This window comes from Gekko japonicus, unplaced genomic scaffold, assembly GCF_001447785.1.
Source record: "Gekko japonicus isolate JY-2015 unplaced genomic scaffold, Gekko_japonicus_V1.1 scaffold6727, whole genome shotgun sequence".
In the NCBI taxonomy this organism is placed as follows: Eukaryota; Metazoa; Chordata; class Lepidosauria; order Squamata; family Gekkonidae; genus Gekko; species Gekko japonicus.
Genome location: NW_015168868.1, coordinates 5624 through 8985, shown reverse-complemented (window position 1 = coordinate 8985; position 3362 = coordinate 5624). Strand labels below are relative to the sequence as shown.

At 48.9% G+C, this 3362-nt stretch overlaps 1 protein-coding gene and 1 non-coding gene across 2 annotated transcripts; both read left to right on the top strand.

Moving 5' to 3' along the window:
- The first annotated feature begins 924 nt into the window (after nt 1-924).
- On the top strand, nt 925-996 carry TRNAD-GUC. The gene has a single exon. It is a non-coding gene; the product is annotated as a tRNA-Asp (tRNA).
- Nucleotides 997-2535: 1539 nt separating this feature from the next.
- On the top strand, nt 2536-2961 carry LOC107114319 (histone H3). Its single transcript, XM_015415765.1, has one exon. The coding sequence runs from the start codon at nt 2551-2553 to the stop codon at nt 2959-2961; it is 411 nt and encodes a 136-aa protein (XP_015271251.1). The 5' UTR covers nt 2536-2550.
- Nucleotides 2962-3362: the final 401 nt, after the last annotated feature.

The following is a 3362-nucleotide window of genomic DNA, read 5'->3' as shown; positions in this document are numbered from 1 at the left end:
GGGAGCTCACTCCGTCATGCGGCACACTCGGGTCCCCCTCAAGTTACATCTGACTTATTGCGGCCCCACAGTGTTTTCAAGGCAAGAGAGATTCAGAGGTAAGGTTTGTCAGGGTATCCCTCTGCCTTGCAGCCCTGGGAGAACCCTGTTTAACTTCCGAGATCTAGCGAGAACTGACTAGCCTGGGCCATCCAGCTTCGGGAAAGAAAGAAAGAAGAGGGAGGGAGGGAGGGAGGGAGGCTTTCACAGCAAACACTGACCCAGACGGCCAAGGGTAGCCCTATGTATCTCCGAAGCTAAGCAAAGCTGGCCCTGTTTAGTAGTGGGATGAGAGACCACCAAGGAAGACGAGGCTCGCTAAGCAGAGACTGGCAATGGCCAACCACCCCCCAAAGTTTCTTGCCTTACATAAGAACATCAGAGAAGCCAATGTTGGATCAGGCCAATGGCCCCTCCAGTCCAACACTCTGTGTCACACAGTGGCCAGAAACACCAGGGGCCATCAGGAGGGCCAGCGGACACCAGAAGCCCCCTCCCACTGTTGCCCCCCCCCCCCAAGCAGTTCCCTTTATCCGTTCTAACCCGACTGAGTAGAGAATACTGACCCGGATGGACCCAGGCTCTGGTTCTGTAGAAGGCAACTTCATGTGTTCATGAGATACGATGGCGCAGAGTCACTACTTCCGAAGCAAAGTATGCATGGTTTGCAATATTACAGCGATGTGCCTCTTCGGTTTTTTCTTCTTTTTTTTTTAAAGCGTGTTATTTTCTTGCAAAAATGATTGCATATAAAGACGGGAAATCCTGTGGGGGTGGTTTCATTTCTGCTCCCAAAATAAGGGATACATTGTCGAAAAGCAGTAACTTACACAGCCAGGTACAGTAGTATAAAATAGATTAGATAGAGAGCAGTTGTCAGCAATTTCCTCGTTAGTATAGTGGTAAGTATCCCCGCCTGTCACGCGGGAGACCGGGGTTCGATTCCCCGACGGGGAGAGCTTAGCTTTTGGAAACCAAATCTATCTTTTCGTCCTGCCTAAGAAAAAATTACACGTAAAGGTGAAGCGGTTCGCCTTTCATTCTTATGAACACAATATAAACGCTTCGATTAAAAAAAAAACCCTACAAGGTTCTGTTGCAACAGCGATAAAGCACACACGGTTTTTAGTCTACCGATTCGCTTCCTAGGTTTTCTGCCCCACAACATTCTTTTTCTGTTGTTTCTTTGACCAATCTGTCCTTTTCTGTGGTCTGTCAGCAGATTTTGGAATCGGTCGGTCATTTCATCTTAGTATAATGAGATGCCAATTACGCCTCGGCTTTGTACTTTTTAACATGGAGCTGTCCCAAGTTTTACCCTCTTTGTCCTTCCATACAGTTCGAAATCTGTATGGCATTTAACAACATCCTCTGATGAAATCTGTAGCTTAATTCTCGCACTCTATCATGTTCTCCGTCCCGTCCCCCCACCCTCCTTTAATATTAAACATACAGACTGGGGAGCTAGAAGGCTATGCAACCCTAAACAGTTTACACCCATAGGCACGGAAGCGTTTATCTTGGTTTGCGATTGCATGCTAACGCACTATTTCTTGGTATTGGGGTCCATAATTTAAAAAGGGTACTTCATTATTTGAGGTCTGAGTAGTCAGAATCCTGCATAAAGAGCTTTTCCCATTGTGATAATTTAATAAAAGTACGGTAACGGTAGCATTCGAACCCGCGACCCTGAAGAGACAGGCACCTTAATCTAACGCTTTAGACCGCTCGCTCGGCCACGCTATCTTTCTCAACGGGGCTTTAGGCCGTTCGATTAGTTTTAATATTAGAAGTATCTTTCTAATAACAGTCTTGGTAGACTCCCAAAGGGAAAAATAGGTACTCTACACGGATTGGATGAAAAAGCGATAGTGCAGCTATCGACCAATCAAGATTCAGTGCGGGGCATTTTAAAAGAATCCTCTCTTCCGTCAATACACATTCAAATTCAAATACCTTTTATTGGCATACAATATTAGATGTCAATACACATTCAAGAATGATAGATTTAAATTCCACTTCGATTTGTGGCGATCCTAGACCAAATAAGCTTGCAAAAGATTAAAACTAAGAAATGCAAAGTAGGGATGTCAGACATGCTGCGAGGGCTTTTAACACTGTGCCCTGAAACACCCCCCCCCCAGGGCCTGGGAAGACATCAGTGTCGTTCAAAAGGCTAATTGTGTTTAAGGACTGGTGTCTCCTTAGGAGGGAGTTAACCATTGCATATCCCTAACGCCCTCTGATACACAAAGCGAATGCTGACAGAGCTTGCATTCCGCGGGAGAAGCTGCAGTGTTGGGATGAAAGTGTTTCGACTAACCGGATGTGGAAAACCCTGTCCAATCACCGCGCGGCGCGGAAAATTTAAATCCGGCAATCGATTGGTTGTTGCCGGCAGCCAATGAAAACCGAGGGAAAAGACGATAAATACCATTCCGGCGGGCTTTCGAATATTGTTAGCCGTTGTGCATTTGGAGAACGGTTCGTCTGCTTTTTCTTCCCTGAAGCATGGCTCGTACCAAGCAGACCGCTCGCAAGTCCACCGGCGGGAAGGCGCCTCGCAAGCAGCTGGCCACCAAGGCTGCTCGGAAAAGCGCGCCGGCGACCGGCGGCGTGAAGAAGCCTCACCGCTACCGCCCCGGCACGGTGGCTCTCCGGGAGATCCGGCGCTACCAGAAATCCACCGAGCTCCTGATCCGCAAGCTGCCCTTCCAGCGCCTGGTGCGGGAGATCGCGCAGGACTTCAAGACGGACTTGCGCTTCCAGAGCTCGGCCGTGATGGCCCTGCAGGAGGCCAGCGAGGCCTACCTGGTGGGGCTCTTCGAGGACACCAACCTGTGCGCCATCCACGCCAAGCGCGTCACCATCATGCCCAAGGACATCCAGCTGGCCCGCCGCATCCGTGGGGAGAGGGCTTAAGGTCGCTGGGCGCCATTCCGGTGATCCCCCCCTCCCACTCTTCATAATCCCAAAGGCTCTTTTAAGAGCCGCTACTTCTGTCCCTGAAATGGCTGAGATTTCAGATTCTTTGTGTTCATTTGTGTTTTTCACAATAGTTCTGCGAGACAGGACACTCAGTTGAAATTAACCGGGGGGGGGGCTGCCCTTAAGTATTTGCAAAGGGGGAATACTGCATTTCTGCCCTTACTCTCTCCCTAAACGGGCGCTTTAAAATGTATTACAAGGATAGCTAGACTTATTAAATGGCACCAACTAATTGGGTCTCTTAGGTACTACTGAACTGCAGTCTAAGTGTTCTACGGCGGACCGGGCACGGCTTTTCCTTGAAACCACCCTGCAAACGTCAGAAAATTCAGCTC